General features: G+C 41.1%; 2 protein-coding genes across 4 annotated transcripts in view; both read left to right on the top strand.

Annotated features, from left to right (window-relative positions):
- The window catches only part of cdan1 (codanin 1), a 12,386-nt gene extending 4,147 nt beyond the window's left edge, over nucleotides 1-8,239 (top strand). Inside the window, 18 exon segments of the mRNA XM_008311817.3 lie at nucleotides 1-65; nucleotides 173-308; nucleotides 678-821; nucleotides 997-1,163; nucleotides 1,243-1,324; nucleotides 1,815-1,904; nucleotides 2,000-2,054; nucleotides 2,315-2,451; nucleotides 2,542-2,645; nucleotides 2,993-3,142; nucleotides 4,127-4,190; nucleotides 4,299-4,377; nucleotides 5,729-5,958; nucleotides 6,051-6,158; nucleotides 6,247-6,310; nucleotides 6,408-6,616; nucleotides 7,062-7,170; nucleotides 7,290-8,239. The exon segment at nucleotides 1-65 is cut by the window's left edge and continues 39 nt beyond it. Coding sequence (XP_008310039.1) covers nucleotides 1-65; nucleotides 173-308; nucleotides 678-821; nucleotides 997-1,163; nucleotides 1,243-1,324; nucleotides 1,815-1,904; nucleotides 2,000-2,054; nucleotides 2,315-2,451; nucleotides 2,542-2,645; nucleotides 2,993-3,142; nucleotides 4,127-4,190; nucleotides 4,299-4,377; nucleotides 5,729-5,958; nucleotides 6,051-6,158; nucleotides 6,247-6,310; nucleotides 6,408-6,616; nucleotides 7,062-7,170; nucleotides 7,290-7,465 — 2,169 coding nt within the window. The 3' untranslated portion in view covers nucleotides 7,466-8,239.
- Nucleotides 8,240-8,642: 403 nt separating this feature from the next.
- stard9 (StAR-related lipid transfer (START) domain containing 9) overlaps nucleotides 8,643-24,219 on the top strand; it is a 41,736-nt gene continuing 26,159 nt past the window's right edge. For 2 of the 3 annotated variants that reach the window (XM_008311829.3, XM_017036789.2), the window contains exons 1-3: nucleotides 8,644-9,071; nucleotides 13,863-13,932; nucleotides 16,192-16,308. In XM_008311829.3, coding sequence (XP_008310051.1) covers nucleotides 9,025-9,071; nucleotides 13,863-13,932; nucleotides 16,192-16,308 — 234 coding nt within the window. In that variant the 5' untranslated portion in view covers nucleotides 8,644-9,024. Of the gene's footprint in view, nucleotides 9,072-13,862; nucleotides 13,933-16,191; nucleotides 16,309-24,219 lie in introns of all 3 variants that reach the window. The other variant, XM_025055014.1, reaches the window with a different exon arrangement.

The following is a 24,219-nucleotide window of genomic DNA, read 5'->3' as shown; positions in this document are numbered from 1 at the left end:
TGTCCTCCACCTTCATTCCCTGGACACCAGGAATTCTTCAGAGACTTCCTGCAGACAGCCAGCTGGTGGGTGACACGTGAGGAACAGAGTCCGCCGTCGGACTGCAGGTTTATGTTACCTTTGTGGGAGCTAATGTGGTTAATTTTTTTAATTTTTATTATTTCGTCGTCAGCTGTCAGCTGAACCAGCACCTACAGGACAGCCTGTGTCAGCAACTCCTCCAGTTGGACGAGGTGTCCATCCTGAGTCCTCCTGCTCCTGCTGGAGAAGGACTGGAGGAGGAAGAAGATGGAGACATGGAGCAGCAGGTATACGTCTGTTTCTAATTGTCACGTCAGCGTTTTGGTGCTTAAAATGGAGGATGAAAATAACAGGTTTGAAATATTTTCTTTTAAATACACTGTGAAACAGTCAGTCAACATTAAATTATTGTTTCTGATAGGATTTATTTAAACTGTGACGAATTAATGATTGAAAACGTGGCCCACAGTGTCATTACCAAAATTAAACTGACTTCTCAAAGAAATTCAATGACTTTACTGTAATAAACATTGTTTATTTATAGGTAGACTTTAATTGTGCATCTGCTCCATTTCTGAAGCAGTGGCCTTATTAAGACGGGACAGGCAGCTGCTGCTTAACCTTTCTGTAGTTTATCTTTCGTTTGTTCCCGTCAGGATGAGAAGCAGAGGTTCATGTCGGTGCTTCTCCACGCTCGTCTCCTGGCCAAGTTCCTGGGTTTCATTTCATTTCTGCCTTATCAAACATCTGAGCGGTCGACCAGAGAGATTCAGGAGTCTGCTGTGGCTCTGCGCAGCAAGGTGGGGCAAAATAATCAACATTTTGGACGTAATTCAGGCCCGTTGTCTGTCTAAATTGAACCAAAGAAATCACCCGTCTGAAAAGGAGATGTTTATTTTCTGGACAAAACTCTGATCTTCCTCTCTGACTCCACATTTTTTTGCACTTCTTCTTCCATGTCCTTGGTTGGTCCAGAGTGTTCCAGTGTTGGACGTGTGCTCTGTGCTGAGCAACAGTATAAAAAAGAGACGCACCATCCTGACCGTCCCCTGGCTGGTGGAGTTCCTGTCCATGTTGGACTACATCAGTCCTCTGCTGCTCTGCTACAGGACGGCGTTAGGGACGCTGCTGCTCCTGTACAGGTCTGCACTGGTGTCTTTGAATATATTTGAAGATGATTTGAGTGGAACTCTGACCTTTTGACCTTGGTGTTTCTGATAGGAGGATGTTGCTGAGCAGAGGGGGAGAAATGTGTTACCTGAACAAACTCCTGCTGGTCTCTGTGTTGGGTTGGCTTTTCCAGGTGAGAAACAAATCCTCAAATAGAAATTACTCCCTTACATTTCTGGGTCTGGGTCATTGGGGCAGCAGTTTCCGCAGGAAACCCCCCCCCCCACACTCCTCTCCCCAGATACCTCCTCCTCCTCCTCTTCCTCAGGGATGATGCTGAGCTTGTTTCACTGCCTCCTGAGAGATGTCATCTCTCCGGGGTTTCCTGGGTCTGTCCCAGGGTCTCCTCCCTCATGTGATGTCTGAAGCCCCTCCTTCTCTCCCCTCTCCCAGGAGTGGATCTCCTTTGAGTTAATTCATACTTTGGACTAGTGTTTTCTAACTTTGTTTTACTAGTTCTACTTTTACATTTTGTTCTCATCACTTTCTTACTATTGCTTAACTAAATTTCCAACTATCTTTTTTCCAACTTGACAGCTTTTCCCCTTGACCGACTGACAATTTTTACATCGGGGTCCTTTTGGAAAATGTGATGTTAGGCTGTTTGTGTTTGTCTTCTGCAGATCCCTGTGATTCCTGAGGACATTTTTTTCACCAACGAGTTCTCCAAAGTGGCTCACCTGGAGGACAGTAATTCCAGCGCTGCAGGACTTGTGAGTAAAAACGTCCACTGCAGCAGGTGTTTGATTATAAAAAGGTCTGCTGTCGTTTTATTTATATCAGAGGCTCTGCTGTTGTATTTTTATAGGACTGCATCCCCCTGGTGGACCAACAGCTTCTTTACACGTGCTGTCCTTTCCTGGGTGAGTGGAGACGTGTTAAAAAGCCACAGTTCTGAAGTGTGTAGCCAGGCGTCTGCCCAGCTCTCCATTTCTGAAGTGTGTATCTGTAGCCAGGCGTCTGCCCAGCTCTCCACAGAGCTTAATCAATGCTGTTAATTAGGAGCCAGAGAGCACAGATTACATCTGACCCATAAACTCAATGTTCATCACAAATGGGCCACAAAATAACAGCTGCGTATCGATGTCCCTGAGCCTTTTTTTTTTCATCATCATCGTTCCAGGTGAGTTTCGTAAGCTTCTGGCTGCATTTGTATCCGGGAGCACGGCCAAAAGTGGGGGAATCATCCGGAAGATCACTCCCACCTCAGCTGAGCCCAGAGACGCTCCAGCTGCCAACAGGTCACAGCAGAAACTACAGGCGAGTCCGATGGAGAGATTTTTTATCTTTAGCAAATACATAAAACACTGTGAGTGTAAAATCAGAAAGTAAAACTCTTCAATGTGGCAGGTGGACCTGGAGCAGGCCTTCTTTCACAACCAGCCGCCCTCGCTGCGTCGCACGGTGGAGTTTGTGGCCGAGAGAATCGGATCCAACAGCGTCAAACACATGAAGTGAGAATCTCAGAGCTGCCGTTTCTACGTCAGGTTTAAAGTCGGGCGTCACTTTAAGAGCTTTTAGTTGACGTCCACCGGTCGTCCTTCAAATTGCCTTTGAAGCAGAATTGAATTGAAAAGAACTTTGTGGAGAAGCAGGTAATCAGTCGGCACAATCGGTTGGTTGAGTGCCCGAAAAAGCGAGCGATGGTTGAACATCTCAAATGTAGCAGCACTGATGGATGTAGATGGATCCCATTTGCTGCATCACTTAAACAGAAGTAAAGATAATCTCTTGGATCTGCTACAGCTCCCTGTGTGTGTGTGTGTGTGAGATTGAATGTTCTTCTGTTTTTCTCTGACAGGGCTACATTAGTGAGCGAGTTGGTGGAGAGAGGAGAGAAGATGCTCAGAGACGGACTGGAGATGCCAAACCCAAATCCTGCGAAACTGAACGACTCCATCTGTGCTCAGCTGTGTGACGCAGGACTGGAGGCTCTGCCAAGAGCAACAAGGTTTCACAGTTTCTCCAGTAATCAGCTCACAGAATGACAGGGCCATAAGATGATAGAGGTGTAGCCAGCTGTTTTTGGAGGTCAAATATGATTAGATGGAAAGATTATATTATCCTCTCAGAACATTTTAAATGGGTAATTAATGCCTTTCGTTGTGGATTCGTTAAATTGATGATGTAATTACACCACGACTCGCTTCCAACTTCAAAATTCAAAATTTGGCCTCTGCAGAAATTTAGGGAAACTAAAAGATGCCAGTGTATAGCTAAAGGTTAGCCAACACCATAGAAAACATACCTATACGTTTTTGAAGAAATAAATGCAAGTGACAAATATTTTTTAATTAATTTGTAAATAATATATAATATTAAAATATAATAATATATGTCAAAGCTTATAGAAAATGTATTAAATGGTTCCCTTGAAATGGATTAAAAATGATTTGTAAAAATATATAAATATGTTAAATTGAAGGAGAGAAGAAATGTTTCAGTATTTGGATAAAATTGCTATAAATGTAATTAATAGTTAAAACATCAGCAATATAGAGCAGAAAGAAATATACAAAATATATTAAGCCAGCAGGTAAAAGTTAGCAAAGAAATTGGTAAAAGTCACTTTAAAAAATTTGCTAAAATATAAACAGGTTAGCTGTCGATGGCTAACTGTTGGAGAAACTTTGAAAAATCGCAATTGGTCAATAAGGGGTCAGCATTGCTAAAGTTATTCTATCATTTTGTACAGATTAGCCAGGCGATAATTTAATCTTCAAAAAAACATAATAAACTTTAATCAATGATGTTAAATTTAAGGTTTTGTAGAATTGGTCCAAATTGTCAAAAGATATTTGCTAATAATACCTGAAACTCCTCCAAGATGTCTAACTTAACCAAGAAATTAGCCTAGAAACAGATAACGTTAGCACCACAGTTCCAGAGTCATGTTGTAGTTTAATTATTCTGTTTTATCTTCTGTGTTTCTCAGGTTTTGTTGTGAGAAAAGCGCTGACGCTGTCAGGATGCTGCTTCCTGATGAGACGTCTCCTGCTGTGAGGCTCAATAAAAAGCCATTAGTCTCCATGGATCTTCTGTCAACGCACATTTCAGAATAAAAGCTTGACTTGTTGCTTTTATAATCGCTGTGTTTCCGTGTGCAGGTCTTGACCACGTCTGAAAACATCACCAAACGTCTGGCCACAGAAAAAGCCTGCACTTGGCTCTCAGCCAACATCACAGGTAAATCAACAAAGGCATGAAATCAATCAGATCTAAGGTCGGTCATTTATCAAGTATCAAATATTGTGATTTATTCGCTGAGAAACAGATCAAGGAAACTTCCTTTAAATGTGCACATTTTTTATTAAGTGATTTTATTTTTTGTGTGTGTCTTTTTGCCGATGTGGCTTTAATGTGCAGTCAGACACACTCTGATCATTTATGTTCTGAATTATTCATGTCAACCAGCTTCACTGCAGGAGACGCTTCATTTCTCTCTCTGTAGACTCTGATTCCTCTGATCTGATGTGAGGTCAATATCAACGCTGTCTTTTCTGCAGCTGTATTCTGCCGCTCATACGTAGAAGAAGGCAGGATTTTCTGCAGACAGTCATGATTAAATAGAAACTCACAATGAGCTGATCAATTATCACACTCATTCATAATTTACTTGACAAACAATCAGTTTTATGTAATATTTTAAATTTTAAGCAAGAATAAGTTAATTAAACAAATTTGTCCAACATTCAGCCTTGGCTGTCTGTGAAATGTTTAATGTGTTTGGGATTTTTTTTTTTTGTGAATGGCCAACTCTTGGAGTAGAAGTATCAAAAAAAAGTTGTTTTTTTCTTTTTACATCTTTGGGCATATTCTTTTATTGTTAAATTAGCTGTTTTGCAATACCTGGGGCTAACCTTTAGCTAGCCATTCCTGAGATTGTTTTGGCAGTTTCAGCAACACTTTTTTTTTATTTTAAAAAAGCTTTTTTTCTTTTAGTAATTTTGCTCTATAATCTTCATATTGCTGTTTCGTCGTATTGCTTTTTTTTGCTAACCTCTTAATATTTTTGGCTAAATATTAATCTGACTTTACAGATTACGCTCCCATTTTCTAACCTTCTAACCTTTTGACTGTTTTTGCTATTTAACAGACACCTCTTGCTAAAGTTTTGCCACTTCACTTTTAGTGGTTTTTGTTGCTAAAGGTGTTATATTTTTGGCAAAACCATTCTCAAGCTGTTTCTTGTGTTTTCCGACTTTTAAAAGGCATAAAAATGCTGAAATGTAATTTCAATAATTTGTGCAAAACTGTGTGCTTTAAATTAATGATGTTACAAATTTAACAGGAGCATTTGTTCTGTGCTGTGAAATGAAAACACTGCACCGCAGTAAGTTTGTTTGAGACTTAATTATAGTCTTCAGTCTCAGAGGAGCGGCAGTCGGGCCTCAGGTATTTTTACATTATTGAATCTGCTGCTAATTTAACAACGCTGGGACACCGCTGTTATTAAAGATGTTATTAAGACATCTGTGCTCAAATGTCCCCAAAACAACTGTCTCACTTTGTTTATTTGCGGTCTTTCCTCCTCCAGCACTCATTCGACGTGAGTGGAAGAGCAGATACGATCGTGTCATGAAGGCTGTGGGCAGTCCAGCGGCTCCAGACTCTAAGGACACTCAGCCTTCTGTGGTGGAGCCCCTGGACGCCCAGGAGCAGCCCACCACTCCCAGGAGAAAACAGGGAAAGGAGAGAGTGGTGTCCTGTCCTGTGAACTGCAGCCACAGTGCTTCTCTGCCCTCAGACGTCCTCATCGAGCTGAAGGTAGCATCGGCTCAAGTCATAGCTTTCCTCTGGGATTAGATTTTTTTTTTTGTCTGAGATTTTAATACAGCTGTCTCTTTCTTTAAATGTAGGAGCTGTTGAGCATCGCAGTGGGACCCATGAGTGATGAGGAGCTGCCAACACACTCCCAGCTAAAGACACTAATAGAGAAAGCTGCGGAGACGCTGAGCTGCAGAAAGGTTCAAACTGCAACACAACACCTTAGGTAGTTGAATGTAATTCTGCTATTATTAGACAAACTGAGGTTTTCTTCATCTCTATTTTTAGTTTTCAACAGTGATGTCAGAGCAGATGCTTCTGAACTCTGTCGTCCTCCTGGCCTGTAAACTGGGTGAGGAGTTGAACATTTAAATATTGATTATTTAAAGTGTGAAGGTGTTTCTGCACAAACAAAGGAAGTTAAATACACTCTCCTGTTCACCTCCCAGTGTCTGCAGAGCTGCCGCTCCTGTCTCCATCAGCCTGCAGCGGTGATGAGGTCGACGCAGCTCCTGGTTCAGGGTCAGAGCATCCTGTCAGATGTTTGCTGGACCAACTTTCAGAGCTGTGGAGCCGAGACTGCTGTAGTTCTGCTCCTCTCCACCTGCTCTTTACTCCACTCACTGTCACTGCTGTGCTGAAGGCCTCTGACACTGAGGTACAGTAGGACGACCGACGCAACGAACACACAGCAGCATTCATCATTCAAACATTCAAGTTTTCATCTTTACACTGGAGTCACTATATATTATATATTATACAGTATATATTTTCTATTTTTATTTTTTGGGACTTTAAACCTATAGCCTACCTGAAAAAAATGCATGTGTGTGTGTATATATATATATATATATATGTTTGTGTGTATATTCTGACATTTTTGCTTTAATTTGGTGCATGTATCCAGGCACTTTTCTATCTTCTGATTTTCTTTCTTTTTAAAATCTGTGTTAAAATGCATGTTTAAATAAGGTTCTTAAAAAGCAGTGCATTATTTTACTTCATTAAGTTTCTTACAATAATAAATGCCTCTCTGTTTTATAGTATAGATATTTCCTTTCTCTCTGCCTTTAAATAACATTTTATTTTTTTGTCCTTTCCAGTGGAACAACTACATGTACCTGGTCAGGAAGTTGGTCGACGGGGGGATCCTGGGCATGGATGAGGTCACGTCTCACTGGAAGAAGCTGAAGGAACTCAGCCTCGGCGACGGTGAGGGTTCACTGCTTTTATCACGATACATTTCTTAGGACTCGTTCCTTTTTGCTGGTGAGTTGACCTCCCTGGACTGTTTCCCACTCTTTCTGGCTCATTGTGTTCTCTCATTTCAGTCTCATTCCAGGAGCTGATAGAGAAATTTCAGCTGCAGTCACAGAGTATTACACTCTCCTTGCCTTTGGCGGAGCTGCCGAGTCACATGGACCTGCTGCAGATCTCACACCAGACGATAGAGGGCGCCTTGAGACAACATAACGCCGCTGAATTTCCCTCCAAGTGTTGCGTATGATCCATCAGTGTGTTGTTAAAGAAAGAGACGGGAGATTTTTGGACAGTTCTTCCACTTCAGCTGCCGCACTCGTCCTCTGTTAGCTGTAAACTTTTTATTTTCTTGGGCTTTCTTTTCAAGTGTCTCTGCTCGTTCGCTAAGCTGCTGTTGAAATCCAGAAAGAAATGCCCGTCACTGGAATCTGCGAAGGAACCGACACTGTCTCTCTTCCTCAGATCCAATGATCCTTCCTGCGAGCAGACCAGTACATGCTGGTGTCTGAGCGGAAATAACTTGCAGATCAAGCATTTCAAACAGCCAACACTGAAACAGAGGCAGGAGACTTATGCCCACGATGGGCATTTGTGCATTTGTTTGGCAGACAAGAAAATAAACTGAGGAAATTTGCTGTCACATAAAAAGCATCAGCACATTGTACATAAAAATCTATATATTTCTACTGCTGATGCAAAGGAATTGACCTAAAGACCTGGTCCAAGGTATATTTCATTGTACAGTTTCTAGAAGATTCTCTTTTTCTGAGTTTTTGGATTAAAATGAGAAAATGAAATGTCTTAATTTTTAGCTCAGCACTTTGACACACACATACACATTGCCTATGACCCCAGCACTAGTGAATTGCTTGTAAATTGAATGAATACAGTGCTGCATTTGAGTTGTTGATTTTCATTTCTTTAGGATGAATGATCGCCACTTTCTGTGCTGCTTTTAAATGAAAAAAATGTTTTTTTTATGTTGCTATAAAGTTTAAAATGTAATAAAGATTACTGAAAATTTGTGTTTTCAACAAGTTGCAAAACAATGTACTGTCAAAAGCTTAAACAAAAAAGTTAGACAAAATGAAAGAACATGAAGTAAAACTGGATTTGACCATCGAAACAATGAAATTAAAGTTCAATTTTCAATTTATGCGTAAAGTTTTAGGAGTATCAACACGATTTATTAGCTTTTTTGGCTAATGTAAATGCATACACACACATATATACATATATTATAATAAACAAAAAATCAAATAAAAAGTGTAACATTTAAGAAAATCTTTAATGGTCAGCCCCTCCCTGCTTTCCATGAATATATTTGTCATTTTCTGTCTCAGCTTTGATTTTCAATCTCAACCAATCACGAAACAACCTTTTGTAATTCCCATTGCGATCCACACGTTAACATTTGATTTGAATATTAACAGTCAGAGGGAGGAGAGGGAAAACAAGATTTGAATGTTGTTGGCAGTAGTTGTAGGAGGAGAAAGGGAGGATAAGGAGGAGGGGAATCCAACGGCATCACTCCTCCCTCTCTGCCCGGCAGGAAGTTTCAATCTTCGGCTTCAGTTCTGGCGGAGACTCGGCGGGCGGGCGGTCGGACCGGGGATCAGCCACCGGTGGGGGATGAGTTGAGCAGCGGGCAGCAGAAAAAAGTTCCAGCCGCTTCAGGATTAATGATTTTTCCAAACGTGGAAAGTTAAAGCCTGTGGAAAATAATCGAGATGCTCACATGGAAATTGCTCTTATTTACCTCCACCTTCCACTGTTTGCTTCTGTGTAATCTCTCCGTCAGGAAACATGGCAAACGTTAAAGTTGCCATTCGGGTCCGTCCTCCTAATGCCAGGTATGTTGTGAATTTATTTAACAATTACTCAACTAACTAGTTAATTCTGCTTGTTTTATTTAACGATTTCGTCCTTTTTAACTTAAAGATATGTACAAATCACACTGGTCCTCACGTTATCCTCTGTTTTAGCTGCATTTGTAAGTTGCTGTTGTCGTCGTTTATTTTCTTATATTAACAGTTTTATTAGCACATTAGCTTGTTGCTTATGGACCAAACTTTGGGCAGTTGTTGTAGCAAGTGTTGAACACACACACTCACACTCACACACACACACACTCGCGGCTGTCAGTTAAGTTGTCTGACGGACAACACAAAAGCGCGTGTTGTTCCCGAGAATTACATTCGGCTAAGGCTTAAGATCATGTACAGTTAGCATTGTGCTAATAGAGATTAGAAATAGTACGAATTATACAGTAAACAGTTCGTCTCAACTTTGCTGCATGTTGTTGTGATTTGAATGTGTAAGGCCATAGACACTAACGAGACACTTTTATACGTAATGACTTGTGCCTTTAGAAAAAAAAGAAAAAGAAAACCGGAAGTGCTTAACGTGTTTTGGGATGAACTGTAACAGAAATTAGGCTACTTCTTATTTGTTTTTATCTCAGGTGCTACCTTTAGGTCTTCTTCTATAAAATACGAAGTCAGTTAGGTCCTTTATGATTGAATTGTGAAAATGGTTTATTAAATGGATTGAAGTAAGAGAAAACGGATTAAAACAAGTCAAAATATGTCTATAACGACAACCTAAACTAGCTAAGTGGAACGTGTTGACCGAGGGTTGATCTGAGGGCCCCATCATTTCATTGGGGGCCTCATGAGTGATCAGTGTTTCATTAAAAAATGCAACTACCACAAATTATTTTTGTCATTCTCGAATGGCCAACTAAAATATTTTAATATTTGGGGAAAAAAAACAACAAAAATTGGAATTCCTCACAAAATAACCAGAAAGGCATAACAAATACTTATTAACATGTCTGCTGAAAGTGGCCCCCAGGCTGGGAGTTTAAGACCCGTACCGTAGCTGGTGAAGGTCACCAACATTTCATCGTTGTAGAACATCACCAGTGTGGCAACATTATCAAACTCTTGTTTTTAGGGCAAAAGTTAGCTTATGTAAACAATGGAGAAATTTACTGTCAACAAGAAGCGATAGAAATCAGAATATCTTCACACTGGAGGAGCCTAAAGTGAAGAACTTTAAAATTTCATTTGAAGTCAACTGAACAAAGTTAAAGAACAGTTAGAAATAGCTGTGTCATCCATCTGCCAGCAATACTGTTTCATCTACCTTCCCTTATGGAAGGTTGGGATAAAACTGTGTTGATAGAGATAGACGTAGTTTGAAGACCACACTACATGGGCTGATGTTGTTTTCAGATGAGGCTCCTTATAAAAAGTCAATGGTAAAGGTGCTAATTTAATTCTGTCATGTCAGTAAACAATCCTAAATTCATAGTGTCAAACACCATCTTCTGCAATCCTATTCCAAAATGAAAATCAGTATGACTTCTGGATCAATGTCTAAATCCTATGAAACCAAATGAACTTGACTTTAAAAAAAAAAGAAGCTCGATACTAACTTTTTGAAACTTTTCTGCAGTGCTTTTTTGTTGATTTTAGCCAAACTCTCTCCTGTTTGCAGCCGTCTCAGGTCACTCCTGCCTCCATCAGTCTTGATTTAAAACAAATCGCCCTCTGTGCACGGCCTGCAAATGATGCAGGTCGACATGAGATCAATATAAATCGCCTTGGTGTGAAATCCTGACTGAGTCACATGGAGGTTTTTTGGGCTCAATCAGAATGGTGTGAACCCATTTGGCAACAGAAAAGTTTCTTAGTGGAAACTGTTTTCCCCTCTTTTGTTAGTAAACATTAGATCGATGGGTCTAGGTTTTTAGTAATTCATGGATTGGAAACCCAAATAAAGTGAAACAGAAGATTTCATGTATTTATGACAACATATGGATTAATCATATGGAAACACTCCAGTGTGTTATTTTACACTGACGTACCCTAAACCCACATCTGGTGTCATTACACCCGGTGAAAAAAGCTAATCCTGTTTGACTTGTAATTTTCTTTTTGGTTTTTTATCCTGTGTATTTAAAACATAATCCCACTCATTTTCTTATTTATTTGAAGGCAATTTAATGAAAGCCATTTATGGCGTGAGTGGGGATTTGGGGTGGGGGGGTACCTTTATTTAACAGTGCTGTAAAAGGAGGCTGCAAGGAAACACAGATGCAGTAAAGTTGCTCTGCTCCACTGGAGCACCACACTGTTGATTTAAAGGCCTACAGAGTCTGGAGATATGGAGTGTATAGGCTCCATCGTAGTCCGTTGAATTACATTTTTACTCCTGCAGGAAGTTTTGCAGAAACACTTAATCTTCAGACCTCTGCCTTACCACAGGAACGAGTTACTCAGGGCCGTGAAAGGGCTGGATAATAATTCTTTCCAACAGCCTTTCAGGTGTTTTGCATAACAAAGGAAAATCTTATATATGATGTTCACCTCTGTGAATACTGGCTCTGCCTCTGACGCTCTCACTTCTCTCTCTTCCTTTCCATTTATAAGTAAAGGGATGTATTTCCTGACTTTTCAGCTGTCTGAAGTTTTTTTTTACGAGGCCTATAATAGATGATGTAGAAATACCTCAGGGTCAACTGCTCTTTGTGTAGTACTTTTAGAATATGAGGATGTTTTGTATAAATGTGCTTCATTATAAATGGTTAGTGCTTCACAAATGCCTTTATTGAATTGTGTAGTCACATGGTTTAGACCTGTTTGACTATACTTTTATGGGTTTCCTAGACATCTGAAGAAGTCAAAGTGGTGATTAATTGTTAAGTTAGCTAAGTTACTTAAAGATGATCTTCAACCTATGTCGAAAGTTAAGAGAATCCAAATCAAAATATAAAAATGATTGGATATTTTCTATACTAAAACTTGTTAAAATCTGCCGTGAGTTAGTTGAAAATAAGACAAAGCTGTGATGTCAAAATTATAAAACAACAAAAGAAAGCTAAATAACCAGAAGTACGTTTTACTAAAGTTTAAACTTCTAACAAAGGGACGACCTCAGAGTAGTCGAAAATGTCCCAAATATAGTTAAAACCTGCCATTGTTCATTAAAGGTCAGATCAGTAATTGAGTCTGAATCTTCATCCACGACACAAACCTGAAACCACAGGGACTAGTCTCAAATCATTTCTTTGACACAGACTTTGAGTCTGAACTTTGCAGACTCTGTTGTGACTCCCCATAGTCTTGTTTTTGGTAAGTTGGACTTTAGCACTGAAGACTAGACAACATGTCTGCAGAAATGCCTCTAAAACCTGTTAGCGTATTGGGCCACATAAAAGCTGTTCAAGTCTGAGGATTGATATCTGGTCAAGTCTACATCAGAAGTAGGACGCATTCCCTGCATCACTGTACCAGTGTTTTACGACCTTCATGTAGGTTGTAGTAGAACAATATTTGATAGTTGTTGGAAGAACTCATGAAGGAACCAGACCAGTTGTAAAATGACGTTTTTTGTGTTTATATCAACAAAACTGTTTCTTGTTTTAATGAAGCCGACCACTCTCCTTCCCTGATCTCCTCTATTTTCTACAACTTTAGAGTAAATGTTGGTGGTTTTGGGTGGGGTCACCATTGTAAGGGTTGGCAGAAGGAAGTCCATGGTTCGATGAGGGGGAGGGAGTAACGGGAGGGTGGGGGGCGCTGAAGATTACAACAGCCTCCCCTTTAGCTCTCAAAGCCACCACAGAGATTTGAGTTAGAGGAGATTGAAACATTCTCTCAGCTCCTTGTTTTGATTGCCTCCAGTTTAGCATGTGTTGCATCAGATATGTTGGGTCCAGCTGTAGAAACTCACTCACACACACATACACACACAGTTTAGCCGACCTCGTTCTACTCTCTTACACATATCCCAGGACCCACACTGGTCCCAGTTCTGCTCAGTTATCTGCTGTCTCAGTCGGTGGAACCTGCCCAGGTCGTTTCATCAGGGCTCTTTAACTCCTGGGGTTGGAGGGAGTGTGTTTAAAACTCTGTTTTCTTTTGAATCTGAAACTGGTCAGTGGGACTCAACTTTTTAAATGGCAATTTAATGGCTGACGTGCTCACAAAGGTCCATTGTTGTCACTGTCATGTGATGTCCCCCAGTCAATTGGAACCGGCCTAAATGTTTCTGGACACTCTCTGGACTACATAAACTACAATGACGGAGATTTAAACACACTTTAAATGGACTTTGGGGAGTGTATCTGGATCTGTTGTGACACCGTTGTTTAATCTGTGAAGTTGTGGAAAAAATGTTTGGACCTCCGCAGAAAATGTAAATTCAATAGATTATGCGTGGAGGAAACATCCGTAAGGAATTTTCCAAAGGTTTAGTATAACAACATCGAACCAAGGTCCTTCAAGGTTCCCAGGAATTCACAAAATGAACATACTGGACATGTGCAAAGTATTGACAAAGCAAATAAAAGTGCAGTTCTTGCTAACAGCCTATCAGTGATTGGCATGGAGCTGATCGACCAAACCAAAACACACTGTCAGTGTTCATCCCTGTGGTCCACGTTTAGGCAGTCCACGGACTGGATGCAGACCGCCGCCCATTATTTGGAGGCCACCGTTTTAGAGGACGCTGAGCATTCCTTGATGTCTCACCACTGTTATCATGACTAATGTGTGTTCACTCTGTGTCATTGTCCTATTTAACCCATATATTTAAATAGAAGAGCTAACATGTTTCTCTTGTCCCGTCTACAGGGAAGCTGCAGATGGAGGGAGGTTAGCAGTTCAGGTGGAGGATAAGTTTGTGAAAATCCAAAATGTGAAGGTGAGTAGTTCGTCCTGAAAATTAATAAATCGGTGATTAAGATACTCAAATACTCATAGTCCTGCATCTGTGTAGCTGGACTGGGAGTGAATTAGGAGCAGAAACAGGATGTTTACAGTTTTGACTCGGCCTTTTCCTGCTTGATGTCACTTTTGTTTATAAGATCTGAAGAGGTCACGTGGAATTCACACATGCACTCACTCACAAACACACTCACACACTCACACACTCAAACACAATTTCAGATTGTGGTGCCCATGCAGTTTTAAGAACCTGGCACTGGGACTGAGATTAATAATAACAGTCCTTTTCGCCAGACGAGTGGATTTTTGACTTAATGTTGTTTTATGATTCCTGAACCCGACTGAACACAGTAATTATGGTCACGGAAATTAGAAAGGTTGGGTTTGCACATTTGGATGTAATTATTATGTGAGCAATAAAGCCCTGCAGGCTGATCTGCTCACCAAGTTACCAACCTGTATGGTGTCAGATGGCAGTGTAGGCTTGTCTATTTTCTGAGCTCCACTCCTTGAAGACAGTCTGGTTTGAAACACACTAGACATGCATTTTTTCCACTTTTTTTTAAAAATTTAGGTTTACAGATCATATCAGAATAGTTCAACTCTAACTTTACCATAAACCAGTGCATACTGGTGCTGTGTTTATCTGACTGGTATGTCTTAAGGCACATTTTTCATGCGGGGTGGAGACAAATGATGTGACAAAGACAAACCACATATGGTTTTCTCTCTGCCATGGAAAAAGTTTAAGACTCCCAGTCTCCCCGGGGCTCATGGGGATAATTATTTAAAGAAAGTGGGACAGTTTTGGAGTAAGTGAGACAGAAAATACTCTGCATGTTACAAGATAATAAACGATGCAGTGTAGAAAGACTTAATAAGGATGTTAAGCTTCTGTCATTTTTGTTTTTCTGAACTCGATTATTATTGTTACCTGTAAGCGTTCTCAGTCTTAGAGACCGGCCTGGTGCTCCATAAATACAAAAAATTACTGTTGAGCCATCACTTTTCCAGGTTAGAAAACAAATAATGTAATGAGCTTAGTCCAGAGAATAAAACCCACAATGAACTTATTTTACTGTATTTTCCGGATAAAAGTTGCTCCGGAGTATAAGTCGCACTAGCCAAAAAATGCATAATGAAGAAAATGTGGTAATGTCACGAGGACCAAAAAGTAGACTTTAACCCATCTGCTGCATTTAGTAGGAACATTTGGGTCTGGAATGCAGTATATTTGGTTCAGCATACTTCATTGTTACTTTGTTGTTACTACCAATAAAAGTCAGAATTTTGATGGACATTTTCTTGAGGAGTTCCTGCTCTTTACCCAGATGTTTTTTTTATTGACTGGTTGTACATTTTGTAGTGCGTGCCATTCAGACGAAAAGTTATAAAATGAACATTAGTGTAAGATGAAACATCTGAGTGGACACTCAGATGTTTCATCTGTGTATAATTGGTACAATAAGTACCAAGTAACAGTTAACAGGCGAATGAGTGGACACTGTGTATAATTGGTACAGTAAGTACCAAGTAACAGTTAACAGGCGAATCAGGGCAACCTAAGAAAACGCACAAAAAAATAAACCAAGGAAAAGTGATGTCCAACCGCAGGAACAGAACTCACAAGTTCGACATAATTCAAATACGCAGTGTATTTACAGCACTTGAAGAAATTGTTCTCCAACAGCTTCTGGAACAGACTAAACAAAGTTTTTCAAAAAGGGGCGAACAAGTTCTAGGTTTGAATATCCAGTGATTTAGAACTAATACTCTTTTCCACAGTAGCCTGGTTCTGCCGGGACAAGTGCAACCGCTGCTGTGTTGTTTTGTAGAACGGCTTCACAGTAAGCAGAAAGGTGTTCAGTGTTAATGCACTGAGGCGAATCAAGGAGTGAACACAATTTTAATGAATGGAAACAGCAGCCTTGCATTTTCACACTCCTGCAGGTCCATAAACAAAGGCCAGACGACCCGGTTTATTTAACCTAACATTGAATTTTAATGGACGTATGCATTCAAACATAAAGTGTTCCTTACTGTACAGTGTCTTTGTGCACTGGCTGTTTATAAACCACTGTAAAACAAAGTCTTTATTGTTTATTTCTGATGAACTATGACTAACTTTGCTAAGTGTGTGATGATAAACGCGAGTCACTTAAATGAAAACAAATCAGTGTAATTTAAATCGGAATGTGTCTGTGTTTTACATTTATGCATATTTGTGTTTCTGAAGCTGGACGGACGGGCAGACGGTGCTGTGGACTCCAGGGAGAAGCTTCTGGAGTTTTGTTTTGACTACTGCTACTGGTCAGTGGATCCTGCGGACCCTCACTATGCCTCGCAGGAGGAGGTAATGACTCCCTGACACTCTGACTCGCCAACTAGCTGTTGTACGTCACTTAAATGTCACATTATTCCAATTGGCTGATGGGTTGGTTAGGTTGTTCTTTCTTCCTGAGTTTCCCCTAAATGTATTTGACCAAGGTAGAGTGACACAGACAGATCACTGAGAAGTGGAACACAATCGTACCATTAAACGGCACCGTGGTTAGATGTGGAGTTTACACCTCACCATTTCATGGAACTGACTTTATATTTATTGGACCCTGAAAACGGGCCTACTCAGTTTAAAAGACACTGTACTGGAAAGTAGAAGACAGTGTTTTCATTTGAAATCAGTTTAACAGCTGGTGTGGTTCCAGAGAGAGCAGAGAGTCCTGGGTTACCAGAGGAACCACATGCTTGATTATTAATCCTTCTGTAAGTCACTGCTAACTGCATAAATGTAAAAGCTCCACTCACTTTCTGTTCAGTTATCTGTGTTAGCTCTACAGAAATGTGCATTTCGTTGTCCTTATTTTTAATATAGTTTTGAATTGACTTTTAGTTTTATGAACGTGTCAACAGTGTCAGACTAGAAACAGAAATATCTCTTTTGTTTTGGCTTCAAATGACCTTTAGTTTAATGAGAAGAAAATAAAACTGGCTGTAAACATTTTGCTGCCTGGTGTCCACACACACACGCACGCACGCACACATGCACGCTCTGCAGCTGTACCATCTATACTGCCTTCCAGTTCATTGCGCTGTGCCATCTATACTGCCTTCCAGTTCATTGCATATTTATTAAGACCCAACCTGAAGAAGTACATGTATCAGTACTTGGTATTGGCAGGTATACAAATACTCATACTTTGTATCAGTTAGTAGAAAATCTGTATCACTTCGACCCCAGTTACTTTTTTAACTTGTTTGTTTTCTGTTACATCTGTTACATACAAATTGGTTTTACTTTCAGCACAGTCTTCGGATAAATCCTACTAACAGTTGCATTGGCAGTGGGAGATTTATGATTATTAAATTTTTGAGTCCCACCCTTGGTGCAAATATGTCTCAGCTGTGTCTGAAGAATTATTAGCAGGTGTCTGGCAGCGGAGATAAGACGTGAAGAGACGAGAAATGACTGTAAATAGTTTATTATGACACAATTGAATCAGCTCTACTTTGTCTACTTTTCTTCAATGCTGCGGTCATCTCATCCCCTCCAGGATGCACACCAACCACCGGGCTATTTAAGTTTGATGTGTGTGGTCAATATGTTCCTTACTTTTTTTTCAAGCCCTGATGTGTTTGCTGGCCCAAGCTTTGGCCCCATGTTGACACTGGACAGACGCCACGTCTGTGCCAAGCAAGTGCCCAGAGGACACACAGTCCTTGTCGACAAAAGTTCTACAAGAAAGACTGTGTGCTTTGCTGTGTTGTGTTGTGTTGTAATGTTTTCACACAGATGGCCACTCGAGGGATACAATATCGGGTCCATCTGTTACCCAGAAGTCTCTTTGACTGAGATACGGCACAGTTAGAGCCTGCTTTCTTTTTCATGTTGCGGCTGTGATTGGGTGCTGTGATAATCCTTGTGGTTCTTTGACTGAAGGCTGTTTCTGGAACCTGAGAAGTGCTGTCTTTTTACAGAAGTGGTTCCTGTTTCTGTTGTAGGAACTCACTGACTTTCTTTTTACAGAAGTGGTTCTGTTGTTTCTGTTTCTGTTGTAGGAACTCACTGACTCAGATCTTAACTTGCAGAGGAGGTCCTTATTTAAGGCACGTAGGCTTTGTCATTACTTATTGTTTGGCAAACAAGCTAAAGTTAATCTGCTCGTTTTTTGGCTTTGTCATCAGTGTTCCCTCCTCTGCCGCACCCAGAGATGCCATTGTCTGTGTCTAAGACAGACGAGGCCTACAGTGAACGCTGCGGCATCTTCCTCTTCCCTTCCTTGGCTCTGGTTTCTCTCTCCTCAGCAGAACTGTGTCCAGTCACACTAGCCTGGTGTCCACAAAACATTCCTCTGTTGCCCCGTTGTGGGCGGAAGGACACTGGCGAAAGTCACAATTGCTGGATTGAAATCTGACCTTTTTTCTCTGGCATGAATCAAAAGGATTGTCCCTTTAACCCAAGTATCACGTAGTTGAGTGTGTCAGCCATTTAATAATCGCATCACGGTTGAAAATATTTGACTTAAGCACAGGGAGGCTTGTTTCTATTGTGGATGTGATCAGACAGCAGGCTGTGACACCAGGAGAAGACCGGGCCAACACTGTTTGTGTTTCAATGCAGCAGCTCCAGATTAATACTGCTCACCGGCAGGTGGGCCCACAGTTTAAGAACCACTCTGAACATTTCACCAGACAAATTGGCCTTTTAGAGCAGCAGAGAGCCTGGCAGTGGGCGCCAATGACGATTTGTTAGGTGCTTTCTGCAGCCATCGCCTCATTTCGTGAGTGCCATTATATTTGGGAATGTAAGAGTATAGATATGATTAAGAAAAAAAGAAATCTAAGAAATGTTATTAGCTTGTTTACCCACTAAACCCACACTGTAATGAAGTACAAAGATATGGCACTGCGTGTCAAAGTAAATTCTGGAACCACATAAATGTAGAATGTGAGAATATACAGCTGATGTAATAATTCTAATTCTAATAGGAATCAAATCCTCCTGTGAACCCTGTGGTGTTCACTTTTGAACACGGGTGTAACAGCTACAGCTACGTCATGTCAACATCATAATCTGTTTAGAGTTTGGTGGTTTGCGCCTGTTATCAAGCTGCTCTGCTCCTCAAGCTATCTTGTAGCTAGCTTAGCGCCAAATGAAAATGTAAGTGAAATGTGACCTCTGCTTTTAACCCATCACCAAAGTGAACAGGGAGCAGCTCAAGCAGCAGTGTGTGGGGACGGTGCCGTGCCCAGAGCACCTCAGTGGTAACTTGGGAGCTGGGGGACTCGAACCTGAAACCTTCCAGACCCAAGTCTGCTTCCTTAAACGCTAAGCCACAAGAAATGCACTGAAGGAGCAGAGCAGCAGTTGATGTTTCTTAACATATTTTGTAGCACTGTGGGTTTGTAACAGCGTCCCCAGCCAGTAGATAATGCTGTTTGGGGGGCATTGTCATGGAAAAGTTTGTCCTAGTCGACCAAAATGCATTGTGCTGGAGGCTGTGGGGGCGGTATTGTGTAGAAACGGTGCAATTGCAGCATGTTTTTTTTTTTTTTTTTTTGTCCTGATCATATCCTCCATTTTTCAAACTACCCTTTCAACCTCTGTGTCTCATTCCTTCATGTGTTCTGTACTGTCAAGTGTTGAAGTTCATGCAGCAGTGATAATTCTCATCTCTTACTCCTGAGTCTGAAAGAGAGAGAGAGAGATAGGGAGAGAGAGCCCAGCGATGTTATAACAAAAATATGACATTAAACTACAAATCCAGGCACAGATGTGTGTGTGATCACAGTCTTGTTGCCGAGGGCTGTCCAGAAAATAAAAATGAGTCTTTCATGCTGGGTGGCTGGGTTATTAAATCAGGGGATAAAAAAGGGGTCAAAGACGGACTCAGCCAGGTGAGGAAAAGAGGCAAGGTTTTGGAAGGGGACCATAATCCTTAATGTGAACCAGCTGTTGGGGGCCATGCATGAGAGAACCAGGACCAATTGTCCAAACAGAGATTTTGCTTTGTGCCTACATATTTGTCTAATAAATAATCCTTTCCCTCAGGCTTGTTTGTTGCAGTTGCTGATAAGAGAAATTGGGGTGAAAAGTGAGGAAGCAGAAGAGAAGTTGTTTTTGGGAAGAGACGAAGGGAACGGTGAGGAAAATTAAACTGATTAGGAAACTGGAAATGTCAATTCAAGAGGAGGAAAAATAGTTGGGTTGGGGGCAGCAGGGGAAATGAGCAGAGGGGCGTCGTTGCCTCTGAAGCCCCCCAGCTCTGGCAGCTCTGCGTCTGCCTGACTAAGTCATTTTTGGCAGTTACATTTCAGTTTAAAGACGTCACTGCTGAGGATTTATCTCAGAGCACAATGATGTTTTTTATTGCCCAACTGGAGTCAGCTTGCTGGGGTTTTTCCCTCTCCTCCTCTTTCTCCTCCTCTCGTCCTCCTCCTCTTCTTTCTCCTCCTTCTACGTCTTCCTGTGTCTCTGTCAGTACAGAGCACTGTTTGGATTCTGCTCCCAGTGTTTTCTAGGTCTGTGTGTCAGTGGAGCTGCAGACGGGGGGAAGAATAGCTTCTCTGTGTATGTGAGGAATCTACGCACACACATGCGAATACGCACATGCACACGCACACACACACACATGCACACGTGAGCTTTACATTCACACATGACCGAAACTGGAGACCAGTTCAGCCTGGTTTGAATTAATGTCTGGTGGTGAAGCTCATGCTGTCAACAAAGAATATTAGATGTGGACTACATGGACACAGGGACAGGACATGACTCTAGATAACACAAAAATACCAGTTGGTCATGGCTAGGCTCACAGCTGGACACTTTCTGCTTAACATAAATATCAGTCTCAGAGCTGCAGTAGTGTTAACCAGACACACAAATATTAGAGACCTTGTGAATTCAACCTGCACTCTCATTGATGTTACAGACAACATGACAAATACCTGCATTTGTTTTTTTAATAATTTGTGGGGTTCCTAATTTTTGGCATGCTGGTAAAGCTGATATACACACTCCAGCCCTTTAGGTGGCAGTAATGCAGCAAAAGTTTATTTACCAGCTGCAAAAAAAAAAAAAAGATGCACAGCATGCGTTAAGTGACATCACAAGAAAGTTTGTTAAAAGTGATAAAAGATGAGACCACATTACTGTGCTTATAGCAGTGCTGAAAGTCTTTTTTTATGATTTTAAATTCCCAACTTTTGTTATTACCTCAGTGTAAAACACATTACAAACACATGTGCAAACACATTAGTGCTAACGTTAGCTATGACAGTCTTGGGACTTTCCTGATTCAGTCAACCTGCTGCTGGCAAACACATTAGTGCTAACATTAGCTGTGACGGTCTTGGGACTTTCCTGATTCAGTCAACTAAAATTAATTCAAATTGAAAATATTGCTAAATTGCTAACTGTCATATATTGCTATTTGATATAAAATGTCATTCATTGCGCTTACTGTAAATTAAATTCAAATTCAGTGATCGTGATTAATAATTTTAAACCCCACTCATCCACTGAATTGTTGTAAAATGCACTTTTGGAGCTATAAGTGACGTAGCAGACAGGATGTTGTTATTTAAAACATATGCTCCATCTTCACACTGTAGAGGCCTGTACTGCCTCACTGTCGTATGGATGTAACACAAGGTTCCCATCAGTCTGGAGGCTCCACTGCCACACAAGGTTCCCATCAATCTGGAGGCTGCATATGTGTTTTCCAGTCTATCATAAAGAGTGTGATGTGGTGCTGCGTTCCACAGTGTTGTGCTTTGGCCTCTTTAATGAGGAGGAGGAGGAGGAGCAGCCTCACAGTCCATCTCCAGATATGGTTTTATTTGATGGGTTAACTCCAACCTTTGCCCCGGTGAACGACTGTAAACTGGACTGGTTCTTCACAGTGATGTTCTCCTTAACTTTGTTAATAGTTGCCTTGTGCGTCTTGTACTCCTTTTGTTCTCGCTGTGCTTCACTCCCTGATTAATGAAGAGCTGCCTGTCTGTTTGCTCCTCCCCCCTCGTCCTCCACTCCCCCGCCCTGCTGCCTCTGTACCCTCCAATGCTAATTTGACCTACAATTTCTGTCCAAGTGTGACAAATGAGGGCGTTGTTGAACTGGGGCCACACAGTTTCCTCTCTATCTTCTTGGTAGCATTTGTTACTGTCTCCCTGTGTCCACCTTGTGGACATGTCTTCACTGTTGTCCCTTATGGTCCTGCATTTTTGTTTTAAATTCTCCCTAAAATTCCGGACTGGAATCTCTAGTGATGTTTTTCTACACAAAAGCATTTACTTTTCTGCGGGTGAGCCCAGCAGCTGTTGTGTTTGTGTAATGTTGTCAGAAAGCGTGGGAAGAGAACCCAGTGACCCTCACATCTGCAGCAGCTGTGCGGTCTAATACAGCCGAGATAAGACTAAATGTGATCTGATATGTGAAAAGATGGCACTTCAACTCGCTACTCACTGTTGTATCTTCTTCTCTCCTTTATTTTAATCACTTGCTCTCTCCTGTGTTTACACTGCGCTCAGGGACACCCTCCCATTGTGCGCAGCCGCACTGGGAGAATGAATCCCAATCCTCTCGGTTGCGTCAAACACAGACGTTTTAAAAAGTGGCCAACGGACTTTATTTTGCTCGGTTGGCTTTTTTCCCCCGTCTCCTATGGCAACATGTATACACACTCACACACATTTACTACACAGATACTTCTGGTTTAGTGTAGAAAAGACCACATAAAACCAGAGCAGCTGCTGGTATTTTCCAGAGCTGGTGATTAAAGGACTTCAGCTCTCACAGAGACGTTACAGCGTCACTTTTTCACTTCTTTTTTTTTTCTTAATTTCAAAACAGACATGCTACACAGGATTTATCAAGGCCCACATCTCTGGCATCAAACTGTTTTTTTATTCTCAAGACCTCATTTCCACCGAAGTCTGGTCCATGTTAGTTGGTGTCACATGTGACTCTAAATATTTGATTTGCTGCCAGAGTTTGCTTCAACAGAAAGTCACTGTGTGTCGTCACTTAGGATGCCACGTTGTCATCATATGACAGCGGGAGCTTAAAACCGTGCACATTCTAATTTGGTGCAACATCTGACTTTATTAGAGCCCAACAGTCACCAACAGGCTGTCTGGGCAGTTACTATAGGAGCTGCATTTAAATCTTTTCAGAACTTTTATATTTAAACCTCTTTCAAAAGCCCACAATCCAATTCTGTTTTACCCAAATAATAAAAATTATTTTAAAAAATGTTTTAGGAACACTCAAAAAAACCCAACAAAAAACCCAAACTCTGCATCACCACCTTGTACAAGTCCTGATAGTTACCAACTAAGCACCACCTGGTGGTCACATGCCTTTCCTGATTTGTTATTCATGACATATTATATTACTTGGTCAGTATTGGTGCACATCGATATTCATGTTGTCTCATTTTTATCTTGTCTTTTACTTCGTCTTTGCCGAGGCAGGCGGCTGTGGCAGCCCACTCTGAGTCTGGATCTGCTGGAGATTTCTACCAGCTTATGTGATCAAAATATCATTGTTTTCTATTATAGCTGAAGTGCTTGCTCAGTGTGTGATCTTCTGGTTTACTATAAAAATAATAAAAAGCCTTGTGTCTGCTACATTGAGGCAAGATGTGATTTCTTTTAAAAAATGTATTGTTTTACAAATAAATGTACTTGACTCGAGTTCAGGGTTGAGGTAAGTTATTTGTTCATGTCTTCTTACAAAGATACATACGACATATGCAGCAGTTTGAAGACTATCCTTTCTGATGGTGGTTTTCCAGAAGTTCCATAGATCCTTTGTACGGAGGGATATTTCGGGTCATCAAGGCTACATCCATAGATCCTTTGTACGGAAGGATATTTCGGGTCATCAAGGCTACAGTGTGCAGAAAGCCTTTTACACTTTACACGCCTCTTGCCCAAACCTTCTTTCATTCTCCTTCCTTCCTTACTCTGTGTTTGGAGTCGGTGATTCTTCCTGGACGAGGATGAAAACTCTGGTCTGTTTTTCCTCTTTCATTGTTAGGTTGCGTGTTCTTATTTTTTCCTCAGAGAAGGAAGTCAACTGCAATGCTTTTGTATTCGTGGATGCAGCTTCCTCTTGGCCACGTTACCCACATTTTAGGCCTCGCTGATGAGGGTGGACTTCCTGCTAATGGACCTGTTTAGTCTGTCTCCCGTGTATCTGAAGTTGACGGACTGGCCTGCATACTCTCTCACCCTCTGTGACTTTATCTCCAGGCAG

The sequence above is a fragment of the Cynoglossus semilaevis genome, chromosome 1 (genome assembly GCF_000523025.1).
Source record: "Cynoglossus semilaevis isolate Cse_v1.0 chromosome 1, Cse_v1.0, whole genome shotgun sequence".
NCBI classification, from domain to species: Eukaryota; Metazoa; Chordata; class Actinopteri; order Pleuronectiformes; family Cynoglossidae; genus Cynoglossus; species Cynoglossus semilaevis.
Note: the sequence above shows the minus strand (reverse complement) of the source record. Positions and strands in the feature narration are given on the sequence as shown.